Here is a 14,574-nt window from a genome sequence, read left to right as displayed (position 1 = left end):
TTGTTCCTTCAGTGTCTTCTCTGCAATCGAGTTCTCTGAATAAATACAGGGGTTGAGTTACAATTAAAAATAATGAGACTCTACTGGGCCAATGTCCTTGCATGAAATAAAAGGGTGTGGGCTAATTGCAGGAGCAGAGTTGTGATTTTTTTTCCCCCATTTAGCTTTACTTTGATTGGTGGATTGGCACTTTAAATAAAGGTTTCAGGTCTTCCCTGAATGAGGGATACAGAGTGAGTCTCAGGCACAGTCCAGAAAAAAATTTTAATCTTCTTTTCTTAGAACTATCTTGGTTGGCATCACCAGGCCCTGAGAGCACAGTGCATGCCAGCATTGAAGGTAAAGTGTGATTTTATGATTTCCATGTGATTCCTGTTCTTTTTTCCTATCTCCAGGCAGCTTTTATAAAGAGGATTTATCTTCATTTGTCACCAGAAGCTGAATAATAGCTTATTGTGAAACATTATTAGCATGTTCCAGAGGAGACCTGCCTAATACCCTTTCAGCTAAGGACAAAAAGACTTGCCTATAGACTTTTTTTACTATTTGTGATTGTTAGTGACAGTACCTAATTTGGAAAAGTATTAGAAGTTGAGCAAATCTCTTGACTAGTCAGATTTCTGTTCATGTGAGAGTAAAGTGCCTTCTGGACTTATAGAATAAACTGAAGAGATAATTCATTTTAGAAAGAGGAAAACTCAATTTTGAGACATATTTTCCACTAATATCAAAGGAAATTAAAATATTTAGTTAATTTTTATTTTTAAATGATAATTATTGGCATGGTTTCCTGGCTAACCTAAACATAGAATAGTATACCCTTTATATCTGCATATAAAGGTTTGTTATGAAATGACTGTTGGTTGTATTACACTTAAAATGCATTTCAAAATTTATTCTGGAGGGAAACAAAGTAAAAATTCCTGTGAATTACACTTAATAGACCAACATTTCACATAGTGGAACATTTCACATTTAAAATTTTAATTTAATGAATTTCATTTAATTCATTTTCATTTATGAGATGAAATTAAATATTCATGGAAGTGTTCCCACATGTTCATTTAGGTGGTAGCTCTGTAAAAAAAAAAAGTACTTAGAAATTTTTTAATTGCTCGTCAATTCATTCCAAAAACTAATAAATAAAAATCAGTTGTTTAGCAACATTTTCCTGTTTTGGTTTTATTTTGTTTTGAACCTAGTCGTTTTGGAAGAGCAAAGAGCTCATGGAAATATTGTCTTTTAGCCATTCTGAAATAAAAATTCATCCGATTTGATTCTCCAATGCAACTCTGTTTCAGATCCCACTTTTCAAAATGAAGGACATGATACTGATCCTGTGCCTCCTGAAAATGAGTTCTGCAGTGCCGGTAAGTCAGTCTTCTAGAGGGTACCCTAGTAGAGACATTGCCAGATGCCAAACAACACTGAAGGAAGTGGCTGAGTGTCCATAATTGGACTCATTGGGATTAATCCAGTGGTATCTTCCTACTGAGTCAAAAGACAGGTGCCCAGATGTCAGCCCTTATAATCCAAAAGCAGTAAGCCAAATATAAAATTTTGTTATACAAAAAGATATTTTAAATTTTCCAAAGACAACTTCTACATCTTATTCCATTCACTCAAAGTTAAAAGATGTATGTGGTCTCCAACAATGTCACAGCACAAATTTATTATCAATTACCTGCTACCATTATGAAATCAAAATGGAAAGAGGAAATTTCTCCAAAAAAGTAAAGTACATTTTCTTCTTCATTTTTAAAAGAACAACATTAGCCAAATTACTATGGTTACAAAACTGAGCTAAGTAATTCCATTTGAAGCTAGTAATTAACCAACAAATTTGCCTTATAGGGAGATACTGTGTGACTAAGCCCTGAAGTTTCTTAAATTAAAACACGCCATGCAATGGGCTACTTGTATGTTACAGTCCTGCACCTGGTACATTCCATCATATATTGAGATGATTTCATAGGAATACAATCCTTTGAGCACTGAACTACTCCAGCCAATATCATGTGATTCTGTTTACATGAAGACATTATTCAGTTGCTTCATGCATTTGACAAATATTGACCGAGCACCTGCAGTGTATCCAGCAATGTGCTGGCATTGGAGATGTGAAATTAAATGTGACGTGGTCTCTTGTCTTGAGGAGCTCATAGGTGGTCTTAAATGAACTTTAAATATTTAAGTTCCTTGAGACAAAGGAGTAGCCATTTGAGCTTCTTAAAGTTAAAACATTTCAAAAAAGGGGGATGAAAACTGACTGCTAGGATGAAAACCTCCATCTTACAGATAAAAAGAGTTTCTTTTACATTACTCAACATGAATTTTAAATGAAAGAAAAATTAAAGCTGCCACCTTAGCTTACCTTTGTATGATACTGACATTGGGGTCACCTCAGCCATCCACCATCAGTCTAACACCTTAACACTCTTGGAACTTACAACGGTTCACACCTGTGTCAGTCAGGTCCACTCTGAGCAAGAGGACAATGGCTTAAGATTGCCAACTGCCAAATCAGATGTTCTTCTCCCTTTACTTCCTCCTGGGAAAGATATCCTCTGTCTATCTGCATTCATGTAAATATTGCTCATTAATTCATGACTTGGATCAAATAGAAGCAAAGTATACTTTGTCCTGTAGTTGAATCTATCCCAGTTACCTTATTTTTGTACTGGCTAATAGGAGGAAATAAGGCTCTACTCTCACATCCCCTCAAATTCCAAACAATTTTCTCACCACACACATACACATATCACTCTTTTTGTCTACAAAGGTAACCTCTTTCTCTACTTGGAGTATTTGCTACACATTTATAACTCCTTCCCTTCTATCCACTTGCAAAACTGCATTATTTGAAGAAGTTTGCACCATGACCCAGAAGGTAGGATTTTACCTGTATAAAAATGTAGGACGTGGAGACAAATAACATATGCTCAGAAAAATATTCCTGAACCTCCTCACAAAGGAAAAATAATCCCAATACATTTTGTGGAGACTCCAAAAATACCTGTGGTTTAAATGAAGGAAGTAAGGCATTAAAACCCCTTGACCCTAGATGTAAGAATATCCAAAGAAAAAAAACCCCTTAAAATCCAATTTACTCTAATTGTTACTCTTCTCTTCCATTCTCTGATTTTTTTCCCCACTTGTATTCATGCATATTAATAAGGATTGGCTTAGAAAGGAAAATATCTTACAGTTTAAAAACCTAGCTGTAAATATAGCTATATTTTTTTAACAACTTTTAAATGAACACAGTAAGTATAATAGTACTTGGTACTAGAATACCTTTTATTTCAGAAAAAATGCCTTTTATATGATCCCAAAAATATAAACACAGATCAACAGGTTTATACATAATCTTTCACAATAAAAATTAAAAAAAAGAAAAAACATTTAAAAAATAATAATCTTTCACTAAAGATGATGGAGGATTTGTTGAAGCCCTTTGAATGGGAGGCAAGTTAGGTTTTACACATGGTTTTGCCGAATGCCGTGATCCCACACCACGTTCCACAAACCAGGTATGTAGATTTGTCAAACACACAAGAAAACTGAGTTCGAGTTTGTTCCCTTTGCTTTTCTATGTGATAATATTTAAGTTGAGTTATTAGTTTTCTATTTTGTTTCTTTTACTTCTCATTTGTTTTCAACATAACTTTCAAACTAAATCAAATTTTGCTTTTAAAGCAATATAGCATTAAGATGTAGATAAAGGGCAGATGATTCATGTGGGAGCAAAATTATTAAATATTAAGAATTCCCTGGTGGTCCAGTGGTTAGGATTCCATGCTTTCACTGCCAAGGGCCTGGCTTCAGTCCCTGATCAGGGAACTAAGATCCCACAAGCCGTGCGGTGCAGCCAAAAAAATAAATTTTAATATTATGTTAATACTCCAAACAATTTAAGTTCTTCTTCATTCTACCCAAAAGCTCAAGTCATTTGGGTAATAAACCAGTATTAGCTGGCCCTTATGTATACGTGTGGCTTTCTATTTTCAGTGTGTAACGAAGTTTCTCATCAAAGAAAATTCAAAATTATTTTTATTTCCATTTAGGTGTTTCCTCAGCAACCTGGGACACCAGGCATGGTTAGTTTGAGCCTTGAGGTATGTATTGTCAGAGTATTTACATATAATCTTTACATTGGTATGTTCTTCATAAGAGAAATACATGGGCTGTTTCTCAGTTTTCCTGGCCAGAAGTCAGTGGCTGTCCTCCTGTGCAGTTCTAGAGAAGTTTATGACATTTATTAGAGGCTCATCTTATAATTTTACTGCAATTTTAAATTTTCAGTTGTTTTGGTTTTTAGAACATCATCTGTGTGTGGTCAAAGCAGTACTAATATTTAATACCTAATACATATATATACATTAATTGAAACACATTATTCTGAAGTCACAAATGGCTTATACTTAGTTCCTTCTCCATATAGCATATGATAAAGTTCCCATGAGGAAAGTTTATCTTACAAAATGTAATTGTTTATGAGGACTGTAAATAGCATTAACACTGTACTATAGTGCCTCTTGCATAGGCTCTGTCTGTCTTATTGCAGTTCTTATACCTAACATATACTCTGTCTAGAAAACCCCAGCAAAATAGAAATGTTTCAGATATCAGTAAAAAATATAAACAGTTATGAATAGAAAAATATTTATGAGATTACAAATTTTTCACAAGGCCTTGCAAAATTTATTTATATCATGACGGTCTGAGGGAAATCGATACTTTGTGCTAGAAGCTTATTTCAAAATGAAGCTAATTTCACTGAGTTTTGTTTTTTTTTTCTTACTTTCTAGCTTAAACTCAATGCAAAGCACTCTAAACCTCTTCCCAGGAAAAAATGAAATTGACTTTCTGTTGAATTGGCAGCATTCTTGACCATCTATCTAGATACTTACCATTTTCCCCAGTGTTTTTTATATTTATTATTTTGAGAACTTTTACTTGGGAAGGAGGTAGGGTTGTTTTGTTTTAATTTGTTTGGTTTGTTTGCCTGTTTTTTCAAATTCCTCTTTGGGCTGGATTTATAAAAGACAAAGTAAGTTAAATGGGGGAAAAAAGAGTCAATGAGACAATGTCCTCGTGATTATATTGATATTTCAATTCAATGAACTATTTTCCCATGTTTCAATATGACCTCCACTTAAATGATATTTTCTCTCTTTTAATTAATGATGAAAAGCAAGCTCACTATTTTAATAGCAATGATAACAACAATGGCAGAACCACATTTAACATTTCTACTTTTTACTGATGATTTGTGTCTCTTATTTTATTCAAATTGACCCACTCCAAACTTTGTGCTAATACTACCATATGTTGAAAATCAATTGTGTCATACACAAAAGGAACATATGTGACAAACACTAACCCACTTTTTTTTTTCTTGATAGACAATGAGACAGTTGGGAAGTTTGCAGGGATTAAACGTGCTTTCTCAGGTAACCTTATTTTCAAATAATTCTTATTGCAAATATTCATGGTGTTGGTGGTAGTGATATTAGCAGCAGCACTGTAATTCATAAAATTTGTTTGTGAATAAACAATATCCTAAATACTGAAAAAGCAAATGAATAATTGAGATAAGCTAAAACAAAATAAGGACCTAGGACAGGATGGTAGGAGAAAATAAAGATGTTGAATTTTCTTTAGTAAGAAAAAAATTCTTTTTGTATTATTAATTTTATTATGCAGCCCAAAATATGAATGCTTAAAAAAGCAAAATCTCAAAGAAGTTTATGGGAATATGTCACATTGGCTCAGAATAAAAAGCAAGTCTATTGGAAGATTTAACCTAGCCACATTAAATTAACCAATAACACTCTAAGTTTTGCTATTTCTACACTTTTTGTGGATTTTTTAGAAAATGGAAACCAAGTTTAAGAAAACACTGAAATATAAGCATACTTTTTTTCTCCATGTCTTTAGTATTCAAGATTTGGCTTTGGGAAATCATTTAATTCTTTGTGGATGCATGGTCTCCTCCCACCACATTCCTCTTTCCCGTGGATGAGACCAAGGGAACATGAAACTCAACAGGTAAGTTAATTGCATCAATGTGTCTGAAACTTCAAGCTTTAAAATATTCTTCTGCTTGCCTTCTCTAAGTTGTCATATAGTAACCACAGACAGGTAACAGTAATGAATAAAAAATTTTCCAAATAACAATAAATCAAAACCTATAACTGTTTTTAGTACTTAGGAAAATTTAAAATAAAATGGTCCAAATTTTCAACCCATTTGTATATTTACTTCAAATAGGAAGATATGGCTTCCAAAACATAGATACCTATGTTAAAGATATGAACAATAAATAAACTAGCCTGAAAATGAAAGCAGGCTCTATCCTGGAAAATTCTGATTTCCGTCAAGATTCCTTAAATAATTACTAAAAGACACATTTAAAATGATGCCAAACATTCCTAGTTAAAACATCATAGGGCTTCCCTGGTGGCGCAGTGGTTGGGAGTCCGCCTGCCAATGCAGGGGACACGTGTTCGTGCGCCGGTCCGGGAAGATCCCCACATGCCGCGGAGCAGCTGGGCCCATGAGCCATGGCCGCTGAGCCTGCGCGTCCGGAGCCTGTGCTCCGCAACGGAAGAGGCCACAGCAGTGAGAGGCCCGCGTACTGGAAAAAAAAAATCATAAACCCTAAGCAATTAATAAATACCTCAATCAGTTAATCATTATTTATTAGATACCTAACAAATACATAAACCAAATGGTAGATTGGAAATGAAAGTGAAGGTGTTTAAGAATGCCTTCAAAGCTTACAAAATTTCACATCTGATTAGGGGATAAGACAAGACAACATATTACAAGGTGCTAAGTTGTGAGGTATAAGTAATGAATGAGGTACAAGTAATGAAAGCCCAGGAGTTTAGAGATGGGCAATGGTTGAAGAGATGAAGCACAGCCAGATTGTTGTGAGACTTCTTTTTTGTTTATTTTTTGTTTTTTTGCAGTACGCAGGCCTCTCACTGCTGTGGCCTCTCCCGTTGCGGAGCACAGGCTCCGGACGTGCAGGCTCAGCGGCCATGGCTCACGGGCCCAGCCGCTCCGCGGCATGTGGGATCTTCCCGGACCAGGGCACGAACCCGTGTCCTCCGCATCAGCAGGCGGACTCTCAACCACTGTGCCACCAGGGAAGCCCTGTTTTTTGTTTTGTTTTAACATCTTTATTGGAGTGTAACTGCTTTACAATGTGTGATAGTTTCTGCCGTATAACAAAGTGAATCAACTATACATATACATATATCCCCATATCTCCTCCCTCTTGCATCTTCCTCCCATCCTCCCTATCCCACCCCTCTAGGTGGAGACTTCTAAGCCACTTTGAGGAGCTTGCAAATAATTTAAAAATAATAGGGAGCTGTTCACAACAGGTAATTTCAAAGAGGAGCAAAAAAACATGGTTGTTTTAATAGGAACTTTTGATTCCAGATGGTTTTCCATAACAAGCAGCATTACTCACCAAGCCACATTTAGTGGGACAGTAAATTATGTTAATGGTGATTCTTTCTCCACTTGATTGTTTCCAAAATGAACTCATGATGTAAGAATTTGATTGGTATTTTATTTAATTACCCTTTCTCCTTTCATTAACTCAAAAAATATATTATCTAACCTGTGCCAGTCACATATTAGGACCTATGTTAAGTCCTGGGGCTATAAAGATAAATAAGACATTATTCTCTGTCAGCTGACCAAGGGACAAAGCTTTATTAGGAGTAACTGTAATCTAGTGGGAAAGTGTTAAAATAGAGATACATAGAGGCAGCTGTGGGAACCCAGAGGACGAAAACGGCTCAGTCTACCCAGAAGTTCATATAGCTTTCCATCTTCATGCACAGTCATAGTCCCAAAGGAAGTAGGGGAGGTAAACACCTACCAGACTGCTCCCAAAAACACTGACTTTAAGTGAATCAGTGCTTCCTATGGAACACATCTGCAAGACAAGTCTCCTAGACTCTCTTCCAAGTAGAAAGTTCCCCAAGCCCTTTTGCTTTGTCAGACACCACAGTTCAGTGAGCCATCGCTTCCTGACGCTCCTTTCAAATTTCTCTGCAGTATGAATATTCTTTGCCTGTGCATCCCCCACCTCAGCCAACCCTGCAGCCTCCACAGCCAGGACAGAAACCTTTCCTCCAGCCCACCGTTGTAACCTCCGTCCAGAACACAGTCCAGAAGGGAATACCTCAGCCTCTGATTTACCCGGGACATCCACCCTTGCAGCAATCAGAGGGGCCAATGATTCAACAGGTGGCACCATCAGAAAAGCCACCAAAGACTGAGGTAATTCCTTTCTCTGAAGTCAGATCTGGATCGTCCATTAACTTAGTGAAAGAAAATCGATTTGCAGAGCACATTTAAATAATCAGAGCTTTGGGCATAATGCATGAAAATACAAATGTTTTCGAGCAATTGACATATCTGGGAGTAGAATATAAATATCCATTCCTGCCCTTTGCCATCTGAGATGGGGCATGGATTCTAAAAGATCCTGTTCCTGTATAATTGGTTTCCTAGTTACAAAAGATGAAAGCTTTCAGAGGAAATAGGACAGCCCAGAGAATTCCAGGCTTCTTATCACCAGGCTCTTTTTTCAATGTTGGAAGGACTGAGAAAAGTGATTGATCCCTCAGCATTGCAAATAGTATTTTTGCATTATTATTTCTCTATCTGGTAATAGAGAAGACAATCAAGCAAAAGTATCAGGTAATAATATTGAGAAAAGAGCAACGGACAGAAAAGGAAGGTATCATGTAACTAGTATGCTGCAGGCATTTAACATCCCCACATACCATCCTGACTCCAATTCTATGAAGATAGATATTATCATCCTTTTTTAAAAAGACATATTTTAAGAGGTTATAAAATTTTCCCAGTATTACACAAAAATTAAGTGGCACAGCCAGCATTCAAATCAATCTGGCATGCTCTGATTCCAAAATTCATTACTTTCTATTCTGCAAAACAAAGCAAACTCATGACAGACATGCCCCATCTCCTCTCTGTGCACTTGAGTCATGTCAGTAAAGGGCAACTGTAATCTCTTTGGTTGTACCCTCAGAGGCGAAATGAAAGTAAAAACAAGGAAATTCATTTTAGATTGTTTTATCATAATCGTAAATAAGATAAGAACATTTTAAGTTCACTTCGTCTATTTTAATTGTTCAGTAATTTTAATATTTTTCTGTAATGCAGTTGCCAGGAATGAATTTTGCCGATCCACAAGATCCATCGGTAAGTACAAATCTCAGTAAGACACTTTCTTGGGAAATACATCTCTATACTTCAAGAAAGGAGAGTAAAAATTTTTAATTGCCCCATTTATCCATAAATATGAAATATAACGTGTTCCCTTGTTTGTGTAAGTATTAAATACTTGTTTATCATAGTAATCCATCTGAAAATAAGTTTCATATAATTCCTAGAAATGGCCGTAATGGGAGGTTTGCCTGTGTTATAGCAAATATGAATTGCTTATTCTCTTTCTACCACTTAAAGATGTTTCCAATAGCCCGTTTGATATCTCTGGGACCAGTGCCACAAAATAAACCATCTCCAGTAAGTTTTTTTAATACCACTTCTCTGTGATTTACTTAAAAGTTTTTCTCTTGGGAAATGCATTTTGTGATGATTATTGTATTTATATTTAGCTTTATCCAGGAATATTTTACATGTCCTATGGAGCAAATCAATTGGTAAGTCTTTATCCTATAAAAAGTATCATTTTAATTAAATGTTTTCTTAAGAGATAATATTATAAAATCTAGGCCTCAAACAATAGATTCCATATTCTCTGAATGCCTAAGTTAGCAACTGAAATGGCAAGGAGGCACACTTCCTATTTGGATAATTCTGGCCAGGCATACAAACACACACACACACACACACACACACACACACACACACAGTGGCATTAAAGAAAAGGTAACTTTTCTATCTTAATTATCCAAATTGGCTACATTTATTTAATAATGACTCATCTCTCCACTTTACCCTGCCTCTGGACACGGTATTAATATTAAGTTTTAAAGAAAGACTAAATGACTTTTAACTTTGTCTTGAGTAGTTACAAAGATAATAGGAGTCAGCTGGCTCATAATATGATGCTGTGTTTCTTTTTGAACAGAACGCTCCTGCCAGACTTGGCATCATGAGCTCAGAAGAAATGGCTGTGAGTAATGTCTTCAAAGTCTACTTACAATAGTGGCCAAGGGAGAACAGTCACAGATGACTGGCTGCAAGAGGTGTTGGCCCTGAATATAGCTGAATATACAGCATGGGACTCAAGTTGTTCCACTCCAAAACCAAAAGCTTGATCCTGAAGCAGTATGCAAAGATTTCATCACATTTCCCATATAGTCGTTTCTGAGTGATGACCATTCTTGCATATAGGATTTTGCCCCATTTCTTGAATATGAGAACAGGAGAAACCTCTCTTGAAAAGCCACCATTACTGAACAGCAAACGCTTCAAACCAAAAAAGATACACATGGTTCATGAAGTTTCCGTTACTTCTCAGACCACTTAACCCCTCAAAACAACAAATTCAACAAAATTGCAAATCATTCAGACCTCAAAATTGAGAGATCAAAAGAAACAAAATTAACCAAGTTTAAAATTTGATTATTGTAAAATTCAAAGTACATTAACAATGTAAGTCAAGTGTATTGTTATTCTCTTATCATTATCTATGCATATTACAACTTTAAAATTTGAGATCAATAGACTCACACAACTGGACTTTTTTCCCTCAGAAATTTCTACGTTAAATCTGTTAGAGCACAAAGCAAAACAAAACAAAACCGTACTGAATTAACAAATCATTATCAACTACGGATCCTACTGAGTTAATAAATACATGTAAACATGCTATCACTGAAGAAAACTTGAATCTCAACATTATTGAGTGCCTTCTGTGAGTGAGACACATAAAAAGATCCTATGGAGGCAAGATAAATAAGATAAGGTTCCTGATCTCAGGGAGTTCACAGTCTAGTCAGTGGAAAAAATAGACACAGGGGCAGAAAATGTGAAAATCATGTGATAAAGGTAGCAGCCCAGGGGTTCACAGTGCCATCCCTGGAGGAGATGGGAAAATCTGCGAGTGGAGAGCCAGGAGAAGATAAGAGGAAAAAGTACGGACTCTACATAACACCAACGAAACGGGTTGAAAATTCAAGTGTGTTAATTATTATTTTAGAATTTTAATTAATTTATATTTTGCCTCATTCTTAAAAGATTTTTCTGTAGCTTATGAAAAACACAATAAATATAACCAAAAAATTGAAGATAGAATTTAAAATGAGGAAATGAGAATACAGATATGCAAGTTACAAAGCCCTGCACACTTGCTGTAAGAAGCCCAAGATTTGGTCCTGACATTTTTCGCAACAAAGGAAAAAAGGACACATGGTCAGTTCTAGAATTTTAACTGTCCACAGGAAGAAAATATTTCTGTTTCTACAGAGGGAGGTAGGGAGGGAAGAAGGAAGGAAGTAGAGAAGGAAGGAAGGAAAAATTTTTAAAGCAAAAGAAAAAATATTACATGGGGCTTCATTCATTTTGAGGGATACTGAGAAATGATACTGACAATGTCCTCCAAAACTCTGCTCAACAAACTCAGGAATGCTTCAGATTTTGTTTGTCTTATGATGGTATTGCCCTTTTCAACTGCTTATTGTTTTCTTAAAATGAAATTCAAACTACCTTTTGCCTGTAGACTTCGTTCTGTCCTACTTCCCTGCTTCTTTCCCTCTTACCCTTCGGCAGGCATTCAAAGGGTCTTCATCTCCCTTTCAAAGAAGTGAGCGTCCCCACCCAGAAAAGTACAGAAGCCAATTTAGTGAGAAATGTGCTTACACAAAGCTGTCAGCCAATTCTCTGTTCCCTATCAGTTTTTTATGGTTTTTCAGTGAATCTGACTGGTATAATGTCATCGTATAGTTAATAATATGTGATAAATGGTTTTTTTCCAGGGAGGAAGAGGAGGCCCCATGGCCTATGGAGCCATGTTCCCGGGATTTGGAGGCATGAGGCCCGGCCTTGAAGGGATGCCCCCCAATCCAGCCATGGGTGGGGACTTTACTCTGGAATTTGACTCCCCAGTCGCTGGAACCAAAGGCCCGGAGAAGGGAGAAGGAGGTGCACAAGACCCCCCTGTGCCGGAGGCCAACCCAGCCAATCTGGAAAACCCAGCTCTCCTTTCAGAGCTAGCACCTGGTGCCCTTGGAGGGCTTCTTGCTAATCCTAAAGGCAATATCCCCAACCTAGCAAAAGGCCCTGCAGGGCAGAGCAGGGGACCCCTCAGGGTCACCCCAGCAGCTGCAGACCCACTGATGACCCCTGGATTAGCTGATGTTTATGAGACCTACAGTGCTGATGAGACCACAACTCTGAGTCTCCAGGAAGAAACCACCATGGATTCCACAGTGACCTCTGACAGTCAGCACACATAGATGCCAGGAAACAAGGCCCAGCAGCCCCAGATTAAGCGTGATGCATGGCATTTCCAAGAGCCCTGAGAGCCTTGAGATATCAGCTACTTTCTGTATGCACAAGCTCCCCAGCTTTGTCCCAATAGTCTATCTTTTTGCGAAAACACTTATTACCCTCTGCAGCAAAGGCATTAAAAATGTTAAGCACATACTAATAAATATAAGTGGCTAGAAATAGTGTAGGTCCCCTTCTTGCTTTCATTCTCTTATTGAAATAAAATGTGTTGCCTGTCTCTGTGATTTAGAAATACTATTAATAACATCAGAGCAAGTCTAAGGGTCTGTGCATTTGAAAGTCACCATTTCTTAGCTGTCTTGACATTATAGAATTTCTCTTACTAGCATGACACTGTTATATCCAGGAAATGTGACATTGCTTTGGAAATTTTTCTCTAAGCAAAGGCACATATTCTTAGAATTATAAGTTATTTCATTTAAATGTTATTAAATGGGGATTGGTGGACAAGCCCTGACTGGTATTACTGGGTTTGGTATACTGGATTTAAAATTCTCATTTGTAGAGTATTTTATTTAATCTAGTAAAAGCATCTAGCCTATTTTAAATAAAAATTTTTCTCACTGAAACTATCAGAAATTATACGGTTATTATTTACATATATTCAAACTATTAAGAAAAGCATACTCATCCCCTGTATTTGCTACTCTTTAACCCATTTTATTCAACTCATTTTTCTTTCCTGGAAAGTTTATTGTGTATCTACCAATGTCCTAGGCACTGTGCTAGGGAACAGCGACACAGCCCCTTCCCTCAGAGCTTTCAATAGGGATGATTGACAAGCAGACAAGCAACCACAGTAATAACAAAAACAGCCGCTCTAGGCCAAGCCCGAGTACTTTACATGTATTATCTCACAACAACACTGCAAAATAGATACTCCCAAACCTGCAAACATGTGAAAGTGCTATAACAAGGCCAAGTACAGGGTATTCTTGAACCACAGAGGAGATTAGGGGTGTCTCCAGCCTAAGGTTAGGAGCATGGGAGGGGATGGGAGGGATCACATAAGTTTTCTCAGAACAGTATCAAAAGCATCTGTAGAATGAGGCCTCCAAGAGGAAGAAACACAAGAAGAGTTATGTGGGCACCATGTAAGAATTAGCTCATTTCTGTGAAATATAATGTGGGAAAACGATAACCAGAAAATGATCATTACTTGTCACCAAAGCTAGGTATATATCAGTCACGTCTATTTGCCTAAATTAAGAGGTTCCAAGGCCAGATCTGAAAATTAGCCTCATCCCTAAAAAGGAGCCTCCTCCCCCATTCTCTCCACTTCCTCCCAAGTTGCCCAGCCCAGGTCTTAGGCTCCATGGAGCTCAGATTCCCCTCCATGCCCTGTGGAGATTTTGGAGATGCAGCCAAGGAAAAGAGCCTTGAGATGCCTCCTGACCTGGGATACTTCAGGAGCCTTAACAGGACGATGCAGCCACCTCTTATTTTCTCGCTTTCTCCAGGCAGAGCTCTGCTCACCCCCACTCCATGGGCTAGAGCAGAAGGAGGATGTAGGAGATTCAAATTCAGTTTTTGTCCCATAGTGGCTCTGGCAAAGGTGTAAGGGTAACAGAATGACTGCCATGGTAGCCAGCAGATGCCCACTGAGACTCACCTTAGCACTCCAGACAGTCTTCTAAAAAGCAATACGGGGACTTCCCTGGCAGTCCAGTAGTTAGGACTTCGCCTTCCAATGCAGGGAGTGCGGGTTTGATCCCTGGTCGAGGAGCTAAGATCCCACATGCCTCGGGGCCAAAAATACAAAACCTAAAACAGAAGCAGTATTGTTACAAATTCAATAAAGACTTTAAAAATGGTCCACATAAAAAAAAAAAGCAGTATGGTAAAAGACATATAGAGAGATATGTGTTCAAACCTTGACATCACATCTAATCAGCTATGAGTCTTTGGAAGTAAGACTTAATCTCTCTGCTCCTGTGTTTTCATTTCCAAATTGGAGCTACAACCCAACTCACCTCACAAGGTTGTTGTGAGAATTAAATGAGATAAAGTACACAGATAAAATTGCTAAATCATAGT

The 14,574-nt window shown here is 37.3% G+C and overlaps 1 protein-coding gene across 1 annotated transcript; it reads left to right on the top strand.

Moving 5' to 3' along the window:
- The first annotated feature begins 324 nt into the window (after positions 1-324).
- On the top strand, positions 325-12,482 carry AMBN (ameloblastin). Its single transcript, XM_029235890.1, has 11 exons — positions 325-339; positions 1,302-1,370; positions 4,068-4,118; positions 5,409-5,456; positions 5,944-6,054; positions 8,086-8,310; positions 9,223-9,261; positions 9,526-9,585; positions 9,678-9,722; positions 10,154-10,198; positions 12,003-12,482. The coding sequence occupies exons 1-11, from the start codon at positions 325-327 to the stop codon at positions 12,480-12,482; spliced, it is 1,188 nt and encodes a 395-aa protein (XP_029091723.1).
- The last annotated feature ends 2,092 nt before the right edge of the window (positions 12,483-14,574 follow it).

The sequence above is a fragment of the Monodon monoceros genome, unplaced genomic scaffold, assembly GCF_005190385.1.
Source record: "Monodon monoceros isolate NGI ecotype Baffin Bay Population unplaced genomic scaffold, NGI_Narwhal_1 Super_Scaffold_20, whole genome shotgun sequence".
Lineage (NCBI taxonomy): Eukaryota > Metazoa > Chordata > Mammalia > Artiodactyla > Monodontidae > Monodon > Monodon monoceros.
The sequence above is the reverse complement of the archived record's forward strand: the minus strand, read 5'-3'. Positions and strand labels throughout refer to the sequence as shown.